Genomic DNA, 19,288 nt, shown 5'->3' with positions numbered 1-19,288 from the left:
TACCCTGCCACCTAAGCCAACCCCACTCCTCCCACCACAGCAAGCTCATTTCTGTGGACCAGTTCTCAGGTTTTTGTTGCCTTTTGGCATTTGTTGTTCCCTAACTATGTTTCTTTATATGCCATATCTGAGAGATCATTTTGTATCTGTCCCTCAGCTTTCGACTAACTTCACTCAGCATAATAACTCTCCAAGTCCATTCATGTAACTGTGAATTGTATGATTTCATCTGTAGCATTCCACTATCCCTATATACCATGTTTCTTTATCCACTCATTTTTTTTAGACACTTGGTTTGTTTACAGATTTTAGCTATTGTGAATAATGCTGCAGTTAACATAGGCACACAGATAACTTTTCAGAATAGAATTTGGGGGGTTAGAAATTATTTTAAATTATTTTGATAATAATCAAAAGTTTCTTCTTGTCATACTTTTGTTTTCCTAAGACTCTTCAAGTGTCTAGGCTCTCATTTTTATGCTCATCCTGGCTTTACTTTGAACTCATACATGAACTGTACTTTAGCTAAGTAGGAAATTATAGGATAGGTATTTATGCAATTCATTGCCTATTAGATTCTTTTGTTGATAAGGAGTTAGCTATCTACTTGTTCTGTATCTATGCCAGTGACAGAGACTAGGAATGAAATTTTTTCCACCTAGTCCTCTGATATATGGGGATCTAAATAAAATTTGACCATTAAGTAAATATAAAAAGAAGTAAGGAAGGAATCACTACTATAAAATGTTCCAGGAAAAACCATGCCATTTAAGTGAGGTTATTTAAAATCCAAAAGTGTGTGTGTGTGTGTGTGTGTGTGTGTGTGTGTAGGGGGTGATGAGGAGGGAGGTTGTTTTGTTTTGTGTTCTGGTTTTGGGGCCATACCTAGCTGTGGCCCCAAACTTACTCCTGACTTACTTAGGAGTCACGTCCGGTGGGACTTGAGTGATGATACCATGTTCTAGAGATTGAACCCATGTTCTAGAGATTGAACCAATGTCAGCCGCTTACAAGACAAGTGCCTTACCTGCTATACTGTGTCTCTAGCTAGGGCTAGAGAATGACTAGTATTCTTAATCAAGAATCTAGTGAGTGTGATTTTTGAAAATCTTGAAGCAACAGAAGAATTTCTTCAGTGTGTAATAAGCATTGCAGAGAAGGGAAAGTCAGTAATGGAAAGACTATTAAAAGTGATGAGGCTGCGCCTTCAGCGGGGTATGGTCTTTTCTCTCTCAACTCTCTCTTATTGAATGAAGCGAGGCAACTGCCGGTTTTTAGAGTATGCAGGAACCCGTGGGAAGCCCGGGAAAGCCGAGGGGGCGGGACTTCCGGATCCGCCCTGTGCCGATATTTAAGCACAGCGCCATGTGGGTACGCTCCTTTTTGCGACCACTCGAGCTCGACCCCGGAGGCAACTGAACAACTTTGGACACGAGCAGCACCCCAAAAATGCCTCCAAACTGTGTGATTGGAGCTACTGGCCCATGCGCCGCCAGCGGGGCACGGTTCTTCTCTCCAGGCTCCTCCATCATGTGAGCACCACAAAAGGGAAGTAAAAGATCACAGTGATGCAATTACCAAAAGAATTTTCCCTGGACTTCATATAGAAATCCCAAACCGCGCGGCTGCTGTTGCAGCCGCGTGACCTAGTATCTTGATTGTCAGCAACGTGAAAAGGTTCCTTTTTAGCAGGTCTTACTGTGGAGGGAAACTCCAAACATAGTACTGAGTTTTTTGTTGAAATATTGAAGGTAATCAAAGTAGCAGCTATTTCTTTAGACTGTGAACTAAGCCAAAGCCCCACGCCGGCCGAGGTGAGGAAGTATCCTTCTTTCTCGGTTCTTTTCCCTTTTCTGGGAGAAACGCGGTGTGGTGTCCACCATATTATGAAGTCTATTAAGCAGGCACGAACTTAGAGGCGCAGGAATGGGAGGGGGAAAAAAAAAACTATATACTTGGAACAGTGGGACGCTTGGGAAGTCTCGGGCTGATACCAGTGCATGCTCCGCCAAGACTCAACCCGGGTGGCCACACTTGTGTGTGGCCGCGATGCTGCTGATCAACCAGAATCCGGAGCCTAACTAGACTACTTCCGGTTCCAGAAACTACTTGCAGCCATGTCTCTAGACTGAACTAAGCCATAGCCCCACGCCGGCCAGGACTGGAAATATCCTTTTTTCTTGTCGGGCGGCGTGGTGTCAGCCATAATATGAGGACTATTCATTAAGCAGGCACGAACTTGGTGGCGCGGGAAGGAGGGGGGAAAAATTCTATGTACTTGAAACAACGGGACTTCATATCTTTTCAGTCTCAGCAGTGGAAAACTAATTATCAAATGCTGCATTGGCAGTAGGGCTGTCTTTCTTGGGGGAAAACTCCAACAATACTGAATGTTGTGTTGAAATAGGGAATGTAATCAAGGTAAAGTGAAAATGAAGTGAAATTTATCAACTAAGCAAGCAGGGATGGGGGCGGGGTGGGAGGTGGGAGGTATACTGGGGTCTTTGGTGGTGGAATATGGGCATGGGTGAAGGGATGGGTGTTTGAGTATTGTATAACTGAGTCATAAACCTGAGAACTTTGTAACTTTCCACATGGTGATTCAATAAAAAAAATAAAAATATATAAAAAAATAAAAATAAATAAATAAAAGTGATGAGGCTGAAGCAATAGCATAGCCGGTAGGGCATTTGCCTTGCACGTGGCCGACCCAGGTTCAATTCCCAGCATCCCATATGGTCCTCTGAGTACCGCCAGGAGTTAATTCCTGAGTGCATGAGCCAGGAGTAACCCCTGTGCATCGCTGGGTATAAGCCAAAAAAAAAAATTATTGAGATTGTAAGAATAAAATAAAATGTAGAGATGAATGAATGGATTATAAAGATATACCTGAATTTTGTTTGCAATCATTTATGGGGAAAAATGCACATAGAAATTTACTGACCTTAAATGTCTCAATGAAAATTACTATATAGAGAATTTTATTTTCAATAGCACTGTAGCACTGTCATCCCATTGTTCATCAATTTGCTCGAGCGGGCACCAGTAACATCTCCACTGTGAGACTTGTTGCTACTGTCTGTATGCCAAAAGGCGTATCAAATACACCACTGGTAGCTTGCCAGGCTCTGCTGTGCGGGCGGGATACTCTCAGTAGCTTGCTGGGCTCTCCGAGAGGGACCTAGGAATCGAACCACTGAAAACCCAGCTTGTGTTAGAAATCTGATAATTCTAGGAATTTTTGATCACTTCAGGATTCTACTTAAATTGATGATCAGTTTGTATGATTGCCCTTTTTCGTGATATCGAGAAGATAATTGATTATTCATTCCAAGGGAAAGAAACTATCGAACCTAGAACTTTCTGTGCCTTTCCCCTCCCTCCCCCGCTCCCGCAATCAGCAATACCCTGGAAGACTATCTCTGAGCAGTTCTTTTTCTTGTGACAGTGAAAAAATTACCTCAAAGAATCATTTGTTGCTGGAATAGCAGTTACCCAAGGTTTTTTAATGGAACATTTATTCATCTTTTATTACTCATAGAAAAATTTGATACTACACTTTCATTAAAGAAATATCTCTCATCTGTTTGCTAATTCATCCGTTCCTTCATTTCTTCTAGAAATATTTACTGTGGTCTGTTAATGCCTGCCACTACATTCAGTGCTCAGGATACAGTGGTGGATTCTGGTCCTTGCCCTTCCATTTCAGTGTTTAGACTTTAGGGAAGTGTCTGCTAATTCTGTTGCTCAAGTGGATAGACCTGAGAGAATATTAAGAACTATTCTTTCTCTCACTTTAAAATAAATTGTTCTAGGGACTGGAGTGATAGCACGGCAGGTAAGGCATTTACCCTGTACACAGCCAACCTGGGTTCGATTCCCAGCATCCCCCGAGCACCACCAGGAGTAATTCCTGAGTGCATAAGCCAGGAGTAACCCCTGTGCATCACTGGGTGTGACCCAAAAAGCAATGAATAAGTAAATAAACAAATATATAAATATATAAAATTGTTTAGGAGCCAGAGAAATAGTATAGTCGATAAGGTGTTTGCCTGGCATGCGGCAGACCCAGATTTAATCACCGGTACCACTAGGATCCCTGAGCTCAGAGCCCGGACAGCTGTATGTGCCCCCAAACCAAAATTATAATAATAATAATTCTTCAGAACTTAATCACCAACTATCTGTTTCTGTGTTCCTAACAATCTGTCAGAGGAGAAAGGAATAAGGCACATTATATTGATCTTGCCAAATTGCTGCCTGTTAACTTTTAACTTCAGAAGTATTCCACAGATGTTAAACAAGTGTTTGTGAGCTATTGCAGCTTGCCAGTTAGATGGAATGTTACATGTCAGAGAGCATTTGGAAGATTGGTTACTTCAGGGAGATAGCTTTAAGGGGGATTATCATAATTCTGCCACAGTTGACAACTTTGGATATGTACTTTGATAGCAGGACTTAATGTCTGCTATGATTTATTTAGAAGAAAACGCTTGTGTATGTGGAATCCTGAAGATTGTATCTGTAAGGATCAAAACATCATACTTCGAGTTACTGTTAACTGTTTTATAGACCTGTGGGACCAGATTAATCAAAAGAATAATCCGTGGTTTAAAACAATTAAACCAGCAGTATGATTAAATCTTCACTATATCAATCATTCTGTCTTACTAGTTAAATTAGTAATGTCTAATGAAAGTCCCATACCAAATTTACTCTGGTAGTTATGCTTAATGGAAGCTTCCATATGCTTGGTACTGTTAGGTACATAGAAAGGGACCATCTATAATGTTTTCACATGAGGAGTTTGTAGTATTATGAGAAATATAAGTATACACAAAGGTATACAGCTCAAAAAGGTATAAACATTAAATAAATGGCTTGAGTGGGATAATCCCCATCTAGCCAGTGAGGGGAAGAATCCTGTGAATGGAGAGTGATTGGAAGGTATTCTGGGAAGGAGAAGGAGCAGGAGTCAAGCACAGACAATTATACTGGAACCAGTTGACATTTCAGGAAAGAAATAAAATAAAGGTAGATTGGAAGGAGTCTTGGTGGTTTTGAGAATCACACTTTAAATTTAGATACTTCTGTAACCAGAAAAATGTTACTGCTGGCTTAGGTCAGGTCAGATATCAGTTTATTTCATTAATTCTCACTGTATGACCTGGAGCCTGTCTAGAGATAAACACATTTGGAAAGATGTTAAAAGTACAGTTCCTTTATGTTACTTTTCTTGTAGGATTTTCATTACACAAGAATTCGATAGTGGGTCTGGAACAGTAGTACAGTGGGTAAGGTATTCAACTTGCACTCAGCTGACCCGGGTTCGATTCCTAGCATCCCATATTGTCCCCTGAGCACCGCCAGGAGTAGTTCCTGAGTGCAGAGCCAGGAGTAACCCCAGTGCATTGCCAGGTGTGACCCAAAAAGAAAAAAAAATCAATTTCCATATTTCCATAGTAGTAAACTTGAATGGTTTAACAGACTATGTTATGTAGTATATATACAAATAAAGGACACAAATGCATCAAGTTTTTTTCTGGAGCAATATCTATGCACCAATGAAACACCAAAATATTTAATCTCTGGTTAATTTGTTATTCATCTAATGCATTCATTATCATTTGAAATCTTCAAGGAATGTGTTTTTCATTTTGTGATGATAATATGGGTTATTAAAACCGTTCAAAAATTAAGTTTTCTCTACTTTTGTTTTAAATTACAGCCAAAAAAGCCTCCAAGTTTAGGGATTGGTTGGACTGCAACAGTATGGAGATAAAACCCAATGCTGTCGCTATGGAAATTTTAGCCTATTTAGCATATGAAACGGTGGCACAGGTAAGAATCCAATCTGCCATATTTGATTATATCTGACATGATTAGAATGTCATACATGACATACAGTCATATCTGACTGGTTTCTCCTTCTCCGTGCCCATAATCCGATCCTTCCTACTTGTTACACCAAAAGGAAGCCAAGAATTTTCTCCTGTGACAGTTATACTAATAAATTCCTGAAATTTAGTTTAGTTATATTTCTTAACAGTCATAGCTATTGTAGGAAGCTTTGAGCAACTTTGTTATAACCAGAAATGGAATACGCATAGTTTCCTCAGCGTTCAGTTCTAAATACAGATCTGCATTGCGTAGATATTATTTTCAGTCTTTAAAAAATACCTTTCTACAAATGTACAGTCTACTAGAGTGTTTGCCAAATTCCAGATCTGGAAATATTGTCCTCCAAAAGTTTCGCAAGAAATTGGACTGCAAGCATTAACATCTCCTTATATTCCTAGACTGTACTTCAAGGCAGACCTACCAGATCAGAATCTTGAATCTTGGAGCATATAACTCCATTTTAACTTTAATAACAAGATTGTTATATTTATAATTTCTTTTTTTTGCGATTTCTATACATTTTATTTTCATAAAGTAGTTCATAATGGTTCATTACAGATAATATTCAAACACCCACCCAACCAGCAAGCATCTTCACACCACAATAAGAGGGAAATGTGTAAAGGTTGTTGATTTTATTCCGAGGCCCTTTAAGCTGGTATATAAGAGAATACAAGAAAGAATGTTAAAACCAAACACATGTGTGCTGCTTTAGGTACATCAGTGGGCTAGAGCATAAGAGATCACGTTTGCGGCCACACACTCCAGGAAAAAACGGTGTTGGCTCTCTTGTGGGAGCTTTGTTTTATAGTCTCTGGATCTTGACCGTTGGTGAGATTACATGGCACTGGGGGCAGTTTGTGGGTGTGACTGCCAAGCTACTGGAAATGGGGGATCTGGGTGGAGGAGGCCAAGTCCTGATCTGAACAGGGTTGGAGATCTCAGCCACGGGTTCCCGCACCAGGCTGTCTTCACCGGGGCACCCTCCAAGGGGGGCACGTTGAGTTTCCCTCCCCGCCTCAAGCAGAACCCCGACAGCTGAAAACCTCCAGAACCCAGCCACAGCCATACTCAAGGCCACTCTCCACATGCTCAGATGAGCCTGAAGGAACCGGCAGAGGAACCCAGGTTTGCGGAACCCGTGACTGAGATCTCCAAGCCTGCTCAGATCAGGACTGGGCGTCCTCCACCCAGATCCCAGTTTTCCAGTAGCTTGACAGTCACACCCACAAACTGTCCATATGATCTAGTCAGCAGCCAAGATCCAGAGACTATAAAGCAAAGCTCCTGGAAGAGAGCGATGCAGTATCCTGCCCGCAGGCAGAGCCTGGCAAACTACCCGTGGTGTATTTGATATGCCAAAAACAGTAACAATAATGGACCTTGTTCCCCTGACCCTGAAAGGGCCCCCAGTACGGCAGCACTGGGAAGGACAGACATGAATGGAGACGTTACTGGCACCCACTTGAGCAAATTGATGAGCAACAGGACAACAAGTGAAGTGATACAAGTGATACATAATATTAGATATAGAATAATTAGTGTCATGCTCATAAATGGAGGTCGCTCTCAGCAGTGCTCAGACCCAGCAGTGCAGGCCCAGTGGTATGTGCTGGGACCACCAGGACTATCTCCAGCCACACCTAGGGAAGGCTGCAGGGCTAGGAACACAACTCAGGGCCTCATGCATGCTAGGCATGTGCTCGATCACTTCGTAATATTCTATTCTTAGGTCTGTATTTTATTTATTTCTTTATTTTTGTTTTGGGGGGAGAGGCACATCTGTCAGTGCTAAAAGCTACTCCTGGCATCTGTGCTTGAAGGTCACCTCTGGCAGTGCTCAGGGGAACAGGGAAGGTCTGGGTTCAATCCTAGGCATGCACTTGGTCCAGTTGCTTCCTCTCTCCTGCCCAAATGTCTCCCAGATAGTTGGGAAATAAAATTCGAGAACTGCTCCATTCGGTGGTCAGAATCTGTCATTTATTCATGGGTGGATACATTCTCCCTTCAGTGAATGAAAATGCATGATCATGTCCACAATATAGATATTTGGATTTTTTTTCTTTTTCTGGACAAACATTATTATTATAGCATTGGGAATATATTTCTTTTAGTTGTGTAACTTCAATTTCATTTGTGGTTCTTTCCAACTTTGTAACTTTATTTTCTCTCACCTTCTAGTTAGTGGACCTGGCTCTTCTTGTGAGGCAGGACATGGTAACCAAGGCAGGGGACCCCTTCAGTCATGCCATTTCTGCAACCTTCATTCAGTATCACAACTCTACCGAGGTTAGTATCAAAAAATCTTTAACTGACACATTCATGAATTGCTTCCTCATGTTTAAGATTTACATTAGAAGTTCTTTGAAAAATATTCTGAAGAAGTGCATAATATTTAAGTAATCACAATACATTAAATATTCAAATGACTCTGTTGAGCACCTGCTTTGTTCTAGGTCCTAGTTAATTTTATTTTGTGTGTACTTATTTGTGTTTGTTTTTTTAAGCTTTCGTGGCCCTTCTGTGACAGTGGGGTAATTGTGAAGTATTTCTGATTTCTGTGGGAGATGTGTAACGTCTAGGTAATTGAATGACATTGAGAAATTTACTTGTGTATTTGGACGTCTAAGATTACTTTCATATAATAATAATTTCATATAATAATAATCTCATTTATTTATTTTTGACTTCATATTCCAATTATCTATCCATCTCTTAATGAAATTTAAAGAAATATGGCTTAATTTATTCTCAGTATTTAGATTCACCCTATCACGTGTAGGCTACTTCCTTCTCTGATACAGCTTATGTTGCTAGGATTCCCACCTAAGAGGCCTATATAGTCTTCTTGTCAACTTGAAGGATATTTATAATAATTTTGCTACTTTTGGTTAATATATGTATCATATTTATATGTGTATATATGTATATTCATATATATGTGTGTGCGTGTCTACATATGCATTGTATTATATTTTGGTTTTTAGGCACACATTTTTAAAGACTACATGTCACGTACATGTCACGTACATGTAGTCTTTAAAAATGTATGCCTAACCAAAAGGCACATGAAAAAGTGCTCTGCATCACTAATCATCAGAGAGATGCAGATCAAAACAACCATGAGATACCACCTCACACCACAGAGACTGGCACACATCCAAAAGAACAAAAGCAACCGCTGTTGGAGAGGATGTGGGGAGAAAGGGACCCTTCTACACTGCTGGTGGGAATGCCAGCTAGTTCAGCCCTTTTGGAAAACAGTATGGACGATTCTCAGAAAACTAGAGGTTGAGCTCCCATTTGACCCAGCAATACCACTGCTGGGAATATATCCCAGAGAGTCAAAAAAGTACAATCGAAACAACATCTGCACATGTATGTTCATCGCAGCACTGTTTACAATAGCCAGAATCTGGAAAAAACCCGAATGCCCCAAAACGGATGACTGGTTGAGGAAACTTTGGTACATCTATACAATGGAATACTATGCAGCTGTTAGAAAAAAGGAAGTCAAGAATTTTGTAGTTAAGTGGATGGGCATGAAAAGTTTCATGCTGAGTGAAATGAGTCAGAAAGAGAGAGACAGACATAGAAAGACTGCACTCATCTATGGTATATAGAATATCAGAGTGGGAGACTAATACCCAAGAACCGTAGAAATAAGTACCAGGAGGTTGACCCCATGGCTTCGCGGCTGGCCTCAAGTTCCGGGGAAAGGGCAACTCAGAGAAGCGATCACCAACTACATTGTAGTTGAAGGCCATGTGGGGGAAGGGAGTTGCGGGCTGAATGAGGGCTAGAGACTGAGCACAGTGGCCACTCAACACCTTTATTGCAAACCACAACAGCTAATTAGAGAGAGAGAACAGAAGGGAATGCCCTGCCACAGTGGCAGGGTGGGGTGGGGGGGAGATGGGAGTGGGGAGGGTGGGAGGGACGCCGGGTTTACAGGTGGTGGAGAATGGGCACTGGTGAAGGGATGGGTTCCCGAACTTTGTATGAGGGAAGTATAAGCACAAAAGTGTATAAATCTGTAACTGTACCCTCACGGTGATTCTCTAATTAAAAATAAATAAATTATAAAAAAAAAAAAATGGGAGACTTTGCCTGTTGGGTCAACAATTGCCTGAGCTGATTTGTATTAAATACTAAGCACTACTGACAAAAAAAAAAAAATGTATGCCTAAAAACCAGAAGTATAATAGCATTATTAAGTGAACTTGACAATATTTAAATTTGTTTTACTAGTATATATATATATATATTTAAATTTAAATTGGATCTATAACCCTGAGGGCAGCAAAGATATTACATCATCCTCTACATGTATAATTTTTGTAAAGTGAATGTTGGATCAGGTTGAGAGAAATATATAATATGAAAATGGCCATGTTCTGTTTTATTTCTGTTCCTTATTTACATCTATGCCCTATTAGTACCTGTAATGAAGATGGTAACTCCAACCATGTCTAAAAAGTATTTTTTATCATTTTCAGATTGTAGACCCCTTTGAAAATCTGATAAAAAAAAACATAAACCCTTTATCAATAAATACTTTCGCGAATATTTCATATAACTTCAGGTATTAGAAACCATTCTGTGGGTCAAAAGGATCTGTGAAGCTTACAGATCCCAGGTTTATGAATCTCCATTCTGCAATAATTGAAAAATATACAGGATACTTGCTGTATACATAGCATTTTAGTACAGGTCATAAGTTTCACATCATTTCATGCCCTTTGGAGAATCAGGTTGCCTTGGAATCGAAGTAGAAATTAAAACATTTATGCCCATTAAAAACCTGTTTTTAGGGGCTGGAGCGATAGCATAGCGGGTAGGGCGTTTGACTTGCACACAGCCAACCCGGGTTCGAATCCCAGCATCCCATATGGTCCCCCGAGCACCACCAGGAGTAATTCCTGAGTGCAAAGCCAGGATAACCCCTGTGCATTGCTGGGTCTGACCCAAAAAGCAAAAAAAAAAAAAAAAAACCTGTTTTTAACTTTTTTTAGAAAAGTGCACCTCATTGTCACTCCACCTGTGCTGAAAAGTTCCAGAAGCCTACTCACTTGATCAGAATTTTTGTTTTCTTTACATTATAGCCCAAACTATGATTCCAAGCCACACCCTTTAAATTTAAAATGTCCCAAGTACATGTTCAGTTTATGAGGACGTAAAAACGTAAGCTTTTCATTAACAACAAGACAGATTTGCTGTAGCATTTCTAATTGAAGAAATTTCCAGTGAACATAACAAGCCTAGTTTTTACTTCACATTCAAGGGATGCCTTGCGAGACTAGGAATTCTCTTTCTTTTCCCTCACTAACTTGGTTCTCCAGGGTGGCCAGACTGTCCTGGGCAGCAGCTCAGCAACCACAGCTGCTGTTCCCGGCTACCCCACAGTTAAGAAAAATGGCCTCTGTGTGCTGGGTTTTCTGTGCTCTCTGGGAGGTGGGAACATGAGTGTCAGAAAGTATCCTGCCGAAATATGGCAGTGCAAGCCTCAGGCTCTTGTCTTGCCTTGTACACCCCCCTTCACATAAGTTACTGGTGATCAGAATGCTCAGAGAAACTGGTAGTTATCTTCTTTATTGCACCAAGAGAATGACCTGAAGTGGGACTCTTACTCATCCATATGACATACAAGCAGCCATGACAAGGGAATGCTTTAAGGAATACATCAAAGTGTGTGCAGAGAAGGATGCTGGAGAGTAATGTGATCTGTGTTAGGGGAGATGGAATATTCTGTTAAAATAAATGGTTAACAGGAGCAAAGAGAGTTTACAGGGATAAAGATGCTTGCCTTGCATGCTGCCCACTCTGGTTTCACCCCGGAACCATATGGTTTCTGAATATCACCCTGGAGACCCCCAAGTACCACCATTAGAGCCCTGCAAGCCCCCAACACTGCCCAGATAGCCACCATAATCCTTGGCACCACCAGGCCTGAGCAGTATGGCATACTATGAACTTGGAATTAATCCACCCTGTTAGCCAAGAACCACCCCATCGGAGGGGCCCCACGGTGCATTGCAAGACTAGGAATACTCTTTATTTTCCCTCACTAACTTGGTTAGTTAACCTCATGGGAGATTAACTTATATACAGCAATCAGACAATTCAAGATAGTATATAGTAATTTCAGACAGAGACTTGGAAAATGCAGAGGTAAAAAAGCTCCCTTATTAAAACCAGAGAAGGCTGTAAAGGGAAGCTGGGTTGGAAGACAGGACATTGGTGAGATGGTGGAGCTGGAGAGACTACTCTAAGCCACAGAGACACAATAATTATAATCATACAAAGAATACAAACCTGATTAACAGTCTCAATTCAGGAATTCATTGAGAAGAGGTGCTAGGAAGTTAGATTAGAAAATGAACACCTTAGAAACTTACTAGAGTTGTTTAGGAAGAGTTAAAGATTTCTTCACTAGGAATAATGAATTCAAACAGGTATTTTTAAAATATTCATATAATGGCACTGTGTGTAATGAATTATACATACAGTTGGAAATGCAAGGCAAGTAGATAATCATGATGCATTTTATTTTAATGATTATCATTCTCAGAATTAACCATATTAGGAACTGAACTAATTAAACTTGGGTTTTCCAATTTCATGTTAGCAAACATACTCTTCAGTTTTCTAGATTATTTTTATAACATGGTTTATTCATAGGACTTACCTTACTTTACCTAAGAGTAATTCAAACCAGAGTAACTTTCTTCCTTTTTCTTTGTGTTTCTAGGCAAGCAGGTCAGAGAAATATTTTTGAAATCAATATCTAAATGTCAGCAAAATATTTTGCAGTTTAGTATAATTTCTAAAATATAAATAATTATAGGTTACAGATAGATAATGTGGTTTGTATGCATGATGCAGTGGGGTAAATATAGGTCGATAGTAACATATATGATTGAGAGACTTTGCTAGAAAATTATTCTTAGGAACATTTTATGAGGTAACTGATAAGAAATCTCTTGCTTTGGTCTTTAAACACTAAACTATAGGGTGAATATTGACACAGTGGATGATGTCTGGAGAACAATCAGGAATAAAGAAAACTGAGAGCATGTATCATATAAAAAGGTTGAAGAGGGTCTGGAGTAATAGTATAACAGGTAGGGCCTTTGCCTTGCACATAGCTGACCCAGATTCAGTTCCTTGCATCCCATGTAGTATCACCCCCAATTACTCCCAGCAGTGATCCCTGAGCACAGAGCCAAGAGTAATCCCTGAGTATTGCTAGGTATGACTCCAAATAAAAGAATAAAAGGTTGAAGAAATTTGAGGTACCAGTAATACAAGAGGCTGTGAAATATAATTCTTCAAATGTTCGAAGGGTCTTCATGTGAAAGCAAAAACTGAAATTCCAGTCATAGCCAAAAAGGTCCAAATAGAGATGATGGATATGAAGAAGAGAGGAAGGAACTCGATGGGGAGGGGTAGGAGTCTCTAGTACCTGGGGCAGTGAGGAGGCAGGTCACCACTGATTTGAATACTGTATGGAAGAAATTCAGAAGTCCTAAGCAGAAGTTAGTATGTTCCCAGGGGCCAGAGAGAAGAGTACAGGTGGGGTGCTTGCCTGGCATACAGCCAATTGGGTATATTCCCCCACATTCCAGATGATTCTCCAAATACTGCCAAGAGTAATTCTTGAGCACAGAGCCAGGAGTAATCGACAGGTGTGACCCAAAAACCAAGACCCCAAACACAGACAAACAAAAAAATAGAAAGAAAGAAATATGTCTTTATCTGATAAAATACGAAGAAATTTTAGGAATTGTATTTGAGGAATCCTGATGGTGTCTGAATGATTTAACAAATTAAAAATTCACCTATCTAGACCCCCTAAGTGCTCAAAATAAGATATCATTTCTACATCATGGATAACAATAAATTGTGTTTTTACATTTGTAAGCTTCAAATAGTTCATTCATGAGATTATAAACTGAATCTGTTGCTAGAAGTCCAGATCACTTCATTTCCAAACCACGTCTCTTTGGACAGGGGTCTTGCATGAAGTCCTACCCTGACTCCCCAGAGAGTACCCCTCCTGCCACACCCACGGCCCCGTCATCTGTACCCCAGCACTCAGGGAAAAGCACGGCTGCATCTTCCCTGGGGAATGGGAACGCTGGACCTGACTCTGCTAAAGCCAAGCAAAGGAAAAGGAAGAAGGTTCGTGATCCTTTTTTTTTTTAAGCAGAGAAAGACTTGTTGAGTTCTTTTCAGAGAAATAATAAATTGCTATTTTTCTCATAATCCAGATTTTTAGAAGCAGCCGCTTTACATTAGCCATAAAGCCTGCCTCTCAAGTTTGGAAAGAACTTTCCTCTGAATGAAACAAGATATTGATGTTTCCCAATGTTGATTATAAACATTTTTAAGCTTACAAAATGTTATTTTATAGAGTGAACACCATGTATCACCTATCTAGATTTTACAGTCGATATTTTAGTATATTTATTGACATTTTTCATACCTTGCATAGTAAATGCAGATACCTATATATGTCATGCCTAAATACTTCATGTATTTCCATTTAATTTGTGTATTTTTTAAGATAAGGTTTATTTTTAAGTATACCATTCGATGAATTTTTATGAGCATATAAGCCTATTTTTTAAATTCTTCTGAAGATATAAATTATTGTAATCAGCTCAGAAATTTCCTTCATTCCTCCTCCCAGCCAGTTACTGCCACCATCATTAAAAAGTCAACCATTATTCTTATTTCTTCATATACAGTAGTTTTTTCTTTTTCTATAATTCATTACAAAGAGAATCTGTGTATTAGTGTATATTCTCTTTTTCTGGTGAAATTTTTTTCACTCTATGTATAGTCTATATTTTTTGATGTGTAATTGATTCTTTATTCAGTAATATCTCATTTTATGAATCTGTAGATTTATTCATCCTCATTTTGATGAACACTTAAACTGTTTCTACTTTTTTAGGTATTACAAATAAACCTGTTATGAGCATTTTTGTCACTGTTTATGGATACAGTGCTCTTATTTCCCTTAGTTATATAGCTAGTGCTTACATTGCTTGGTCATAGAATATTTATGTATTCAATACAATTCCTATCAGAATTTCAGTGATGTTCTTCCAGTACTTGAAACAAACTTTACTAAAATTTGTATGAAACCATAAAACTCTCCAGATAGCTAGAGAAATTTTAAAGTAAAAAAGAGGATAGGAAGTATTGCATTTCTCAACTTTGAATTTTACCACAAAACTATAGTAACCAAAACTCATGGTACGAAATAAAGGTAGACTCAGAGACCAGGGGAACAGAATCGAGAGCCCTGAAATGAAACTCAAAAGGATAGTTAATCTACAACAAAGGAACCAAGAAACAGGAAGTGAAGCAAAGAAAGTCTTTTCAACAAATGCTGTTGGGACAAATGGAAACTCGCATGTATCACACAACTCACAGAATTCGATTCAAAGTAAAATAAAGACTTGGAGGTTAGACCAGAATCCATAAAGTACATTGTAAAAAATTTATTTCTCAATTGGGATATAATTAACCAAAAAAAAGTCAGACTACCTCATGTACAACCCAGCATATTTTTTACTTATTTTGAAAAAATACATAGGTTAAAACTGTCCAGGAAATGGATCATGGAAGTTCTTTAGCAAGTGGTTCACAGAGGAATAGAAAAGAAAAACAAAAATAAACAAAGGTGATTACATTAAGTTAAAAATTATTTACATAGTAAAAGAAACTCAGACTATAGGGATACCTGACCAAATAGGAGAATATATTTGCACACAGTTCATGAGAGAAAAGGGTAATATCCAAGATTTATAAAGCACACAGACAGCTCAACTACAGTAAATCCAGTAATCCCATCTAAAACATGGGAGAGGAAATGAACAGACCCTTTCCTAAAGAAGACATGTGAGTTACTAGTAGGCATATGAAAAAGTGCTCGTTGTCACTTATTTAGGTAAATGCAAATCAAAACAATGAGTTATTATCTCACACCACTGAGAATATATCACTGTATCACTATATCACTGTCATCCCATTGCTCATCAATTTGCTCGAGTGGGCACCAGTAACATCTCCATTGTGAGATTTGTTGTTACTGTTTTTTGGCATATCAAATACACCATAGGTAGCTTGCCAGGTCAAGTGGCTTAAATCAGAAATTCTGGAAATAAGCCATGTTGTTGAGGATATGGTGAGAAAGGGGCCCTCTTTACTGTTGGTGAGAATGCCATTGGTTCAACCTCTGTGGAAAGCAATTTGGAGATATCTCAAAAATATAAGAATTGAGCTCCCATACAGCCCAGCAGTACCACTTCTTGGCATCTAATCCCCGGATACCAAAATTTTAATTTGAAAGGATATATATATATATATATATATATGCATGTATGTTAATTATAGTGCTTAGTACAATAACCAAGATATGAAACAACCTAAATATCCACATATCCACCTGTGAATGAAAGGATCAGGAAGTTGTGGTAAGGGCCAAAGAGATGATACAGTGGGTAAGGTAGTTGGGTTGCATGCAGCTGACTCAGAGTGCCCTGGCACTCCTGGGCACCACCAGTAGTGAGCCTGAGCACTGCCTCGTGTGACCCAAAAAACTAAATAAAAGGGAGAAATTGTGGTATATCTACACAAAGGAATATTATGCTATAAGAATGAAAACATGCAGTTTGCTACTGCATGTATGGAAATAGAGGGGATTGTGATAAGTCATTCAGAAGGGAAGGAAAACAGATAGAAAATATTCTTTCTCAGATGTGGGGTATAAGTATATACAGTAAGGAAGCAATAAGTAACCAAAGCTAAACAGAACCCAAGAGTTGGTCCACAGAACTGAGTTTGGGAGTCAGAGGTTGGAGAGATTCTTGGGACATCAGTGGAGGGAAGTGGGCACTCTAGTTGTGAGTGTGGTGTTAGAATGATGTACACACATGAAACTATCATTAACAGTATTGTAATCCGCAGCACCTCAATAAAATGTCATATGAAAAGAAAAAACCTCAAGTTTCTGTTCAGAGCAAAGAAAAAACTATGACTACTTTTCCAAATTGTTTTACTTCCACCAGCTATATACAAGACATATACAAGATAATAACATACAAGAGGTCCAGTACCTTCAATATTTGGTAGTGGTTTTATATTCTAATTATATTAATCTGTATTTCATGGTAGATTATTATAGTTGGGTTGGCATTTCCTGGGTAGCTAATGACAGTGAGCACATTTCATATTCTGATTGACCGGTTCTCCATCTGTCTTCCTCTTTGAAGTTTCTCTAAATGCTTTACTTACTTGGCTTGAGGGAGTGTTGTCTTTCATGACACTTCTAGAAGTTTTTTACATGTCCATATATTTATCCTCTGTCAGTTCTGTTTGCTTTCTAAGTAGTATCCATATCATTTTATTTTCTCCCATTTATATGGCTAGTTACAGATAAACTATTTTCCTAGGTTTTTTTTTTTCTGTAGTTTCCTCTATTCTATTTCTCTTTTCTTCTAGTTAATTAAATATATTTTAGAAATCCATTTAAACTTATCTACTGGTTTATTAGAGACTGATTTGCATCAATTTTTTTCCAATGATTATGTTAAAGATTACAATATGCTTCCTTAAACTTGTAAGTGTAATCTGTCTTGTAATACTGCTATTATATTCACATAAAATGTTAAAAATTCTGAAGTTATGTACATCCATTTACTTAACTTTTATTTTGTATTATATGGTTATCATATATATATGTATTATATCAACATGAGCTATGTAATTTTTGCCTTAAATTAACAATATACCTCAAGGAAAATAATGGGAAACATAAACCTTAACGTTTATATTTCTTCTATTCTTTATTTCATTTTAATGATCAGAATTTTATTCTGCTACTATTTTTCCCCTTGTTCTCCTACTAAATTTTATTTAGCATTTGTTATAATATAGGATTGCTGCTGGTGGTGATTTTACTCAATTTTTGTATTTTTGAATTTTTTTCTTCATTATTTGAAATGTAATTTCACTGAATATAGAATTCTATGTTGGAAGCTTTGTTTTCCAGTACTCTAATGATGCTATTCCATTGTTTTCTTGTATCCATAATGTTAGTCACATGTCCATTAACTTATTACTGTTTCACTGCATATAGTGTATTTATTCTTCTGTAGATGTTTTCAAGACAGCCGCTTCTTTTTGCTTTCTAAATAGTATCCATATCTTTATTTTATTAAGAAGTTTGGCCTTGATATATTAATAGAGATCATTTTATTTGAATTTTCTGAATATATATATATATATATACATGTGTTTAGCCAATTTGTGAGAATTTTCAGTAGCTTCCCCCACCCAAACTTCTGCTTCCTTCTCTCTACTTCTGAGAATCCAAGTTACATATTTTAGTCATGTTGATGATGTTCCACAAATACTTGAGACTCTATTTCATTTACCTTTCAATCTGTTCTGTTTGTATTTTAGATTAGATAAATCATATTGATCTTTCTTTATCTTCCAGATTCTTTTTGCCATAAACTCTAATGTACTCTTCTGCCACCAGTAATGTTTCATTTGTAGTGTTTTATTTTTATGTTTCTTAATTTTAATTTCCCTTCTCTCACTCTCTGTGTGGGGGCCGTACCAAGTGTTGTTAAAGATTTCTCCTGGCTGTGCTTGGAGGACCGTATGTGGTGCTAGGGATTGAACCAAGGTTGGCCATGTGCAAGCAAGCACCTTAACCCCTGTACTATCTCTCTGGCTTTGATTTATCATTATAATGTTTTTTTTTCATTTATTAGAAACATGTCTTCTGTATGCTCTTTAGAATACTTATAATAGTCACATTAAAATCCTTGCTTGGTACAGAGCTGAGCAATAGTACAGGCTCTATTTCATTTACCTTCAACCTGTTCTGTTTGTATTTTAGATTAGATAAATCATATTGATCTTTCTTTATCTTCCAGATTCTTTTTCCCATAAACTCAGGGTACAGAATGCAGAGTGTTTGCCTTGCACATGGTGAACCCAGTTTGATCCCTGGCACCCTATATGATCACCTGAACCCATGCAGGAGAGATTCCTGAGCACAGAGTCAGGAGTAAGCCCTGAGTATAGCAAAGTGTGGCCTTCCACACCCAAAAAATTACACAGAATCCTTGCTTGGTGAATTAAATATCTGGAGTGTGTGTGTGTGTGTGTGTGTGTGTGTGTGTGTGTGTGCGCACGCGCGTGTTTATGTGTGTGTGTGCATGTGTGTGTGTTTGTGCATGCATGTGTGTGTCGGGGAAGGAGGAGGGGTGCCAGGAATCATGTTCAGTCTCATGCATGCTTAATATACACATCACTGTTATGGGCCACATTCCCAGCCCCAAATATCTGGGTCTTTATG

The 19,288-nt window shown here is 38.5% G+C and overlaps 1 protein-coding gene across 3 annotated transcripts in view; it reads left to right on the top strand.

The window, feature by feature from the left end:
• SUPT3H (SPT3 homolog, SAGA and STAGA complex component) overlaps positions 1 to 19,288 on the top strand; it is a 519,913-nt gene that overhangs the window by 385,442 nt on the left and 115,183 nt on the right. For 2 of the 3 annotated variants that reach the window (XM_055135057.1, XM_055135059.1), the window contains exons 8-10: positions 5,729 to 5,841; positions 8,083 to 8,190; positions 13,915 to 14,085. In XM_055135057.1, coding sequence (XP_054991032.1) covers positions 5,729 to 5,841; positions 8,083 to 8,190; positions 13,915 to 14,085 — 392 coding nt within the window. The remainder of the gene's footprint in view (positions 1 to 5,728; positions 5,842 to 8,082; positions 8,191 to 13,914; positions 14,086 to 19,288) is intronic. The other variant, XM_055135058.1, reaches the window with a different exon arrangement.

The sequence above is a fragment of the Sorex araneus genome, chromosome 4 (assembly GCF_027595985.1).
Source record: "Sorex araneus isolate mSorAra2 chromosome 4, mSorAra2.pri, whole genome shotgun sequence".
Classification (NCBI taxonomy): domain Eukaryota; kingdom Metazoa; phylum Chordata; class Mammalia; order Eulipotyphla; family Soricidae; genus Sorex; species Sorex araneus.
This window is presented reverse-complemented; position numbering and strand designations above follow the sequence as displayed.